General features: G+C 37.7%; 1 protein-coding gene across 1 annotated transcript; it reads left to right on the top strand.

The window, feature by feature from the left end:
* Positions 1–797: 797 nt before the first annotated feature.
* Positions 798–1,214, top strand: LOC118755445 (the record flags this gene model as incomplete). The annotated part of the gene is made up of 1 exon (XM_036490278.1): positions 798–1,214. A coding segment is annotated over one exon (417 nt), but the record flags the coding sequence as incomplete, so codon positions are not given.
* Between the last annotated feature and the right edge of the window lie 4 nt (positions 1,215–1,218).

Below are 1,218 nucleotides of genomic sequence, written 5' to 3'. Positions count from 1 at the left end.
AAAGCCCTAAAGTGTTAAAGATTTTATAACTCCGGTGAAGAGGCGGTGTAATTTGTTCGGAGAAAAATTTTCGAAGAAAGTGTATAGCAAATTCAAATTCTATGATTAATTCTCAGGAAAAATGGCAAACACACTATATGCCAAAAATGACGCTTGACCCTTCCAATTTTCAAAAGAAAAAGCAGTATATTGTAACTTTTTTGCTCGAAATTTATTTTTCATTGTACCAAAAAATTTTCTCGGTTTTGTCAAGTATTTTCTTAAATATGAAGAAAACACAAAATTTTGTAAATTAAAAATTAATTTCGTTCAGAAAAAATTATAATACACTTATTTTTCTCTTAAAAATTGGGAGGTTCAAACGCTATTTTTGGTATATAGTTTATTCCAGGGACCGAAAATTACAGTTATTTTTTAGCAGCCAAACTTGGCTATATCAATTTTAAAGCTATTTTAGTCCTCTTTTATTTGATACCAAACTGGAACAGAAGGTGAAGTGGGATTCGAGAAATTTTCTTAACCAGGTTTTCAAATGAATTTAAAAAAATATACAAGAAGCTATGCAAAAAAAGCTTCCTTCACGAGTACTGCATTAATTTGGGTCAAATTCTGCAAAAGACTCTAAACCAGCGATGCGCAGAGAGTGCTCTAAACCACTGATGATCGCTTCCTTGTCCGCTTAAGTGTGTTAGCATATATAGATTTCAAAACAAATAAAGAGAATTAGTAAAAGAAATTTCAATTTAAATTTTCAACTACCAATAACCGAACTTTTAAACTTCTTCTTCTTCTTTCAGATCAAACACCCGCTGCTTCACTTTATTCACCACGCATTACCAGCTCATCGCCACTGGAGTCACCTTTCTTCTCCGCCGCGCATGGCGTAGTTCAAACACATCCCGCGCTGGGCAACAGCAATTCGTTACCGTTAAATGGCAATAGTTTGGGTAGTGGCGGTGTGTCGAGTACGCTCAGCGTTGGCAGTGGTTACCTGAATTCTCGTGGCAATTTGCCAAAATTCAATACACAACGCTACCCACAAATTGCGAATACCGTAGTCGATCCGAATCCACAGTCGCCATTCCGTCATTTAGATTTCTCCACCAGTGCCACCGCCGAACTGAGGCGTAATCCAACATTATCGGCGCCAGATGAGTGTGCGCGCGCCTGTCGTGAAGGTGAACCGCCACGTATTTGCTACTATCACTTCACCATGGA

Source organism: Rhagoletis pomonella, unplaced genomic scaffold (assembly GCF_013731165.1).
Source record: "Rhagoletis pomonella isolate Grant_MI unplaced genomic scaffold, Rhpom_1.0 Rhpom_scaffold_06283, whole genome shotgun sequence".
Lineage (NCBI taxonomy): Eukaryota > Metazoa > Arthropoda > Insecta > Diptera > Tephritidae > Rhagoletis > Rhagoletis pomonella.
This window is presented reverse-complemented; position numbering and strand designations above follow the sequence as displayed.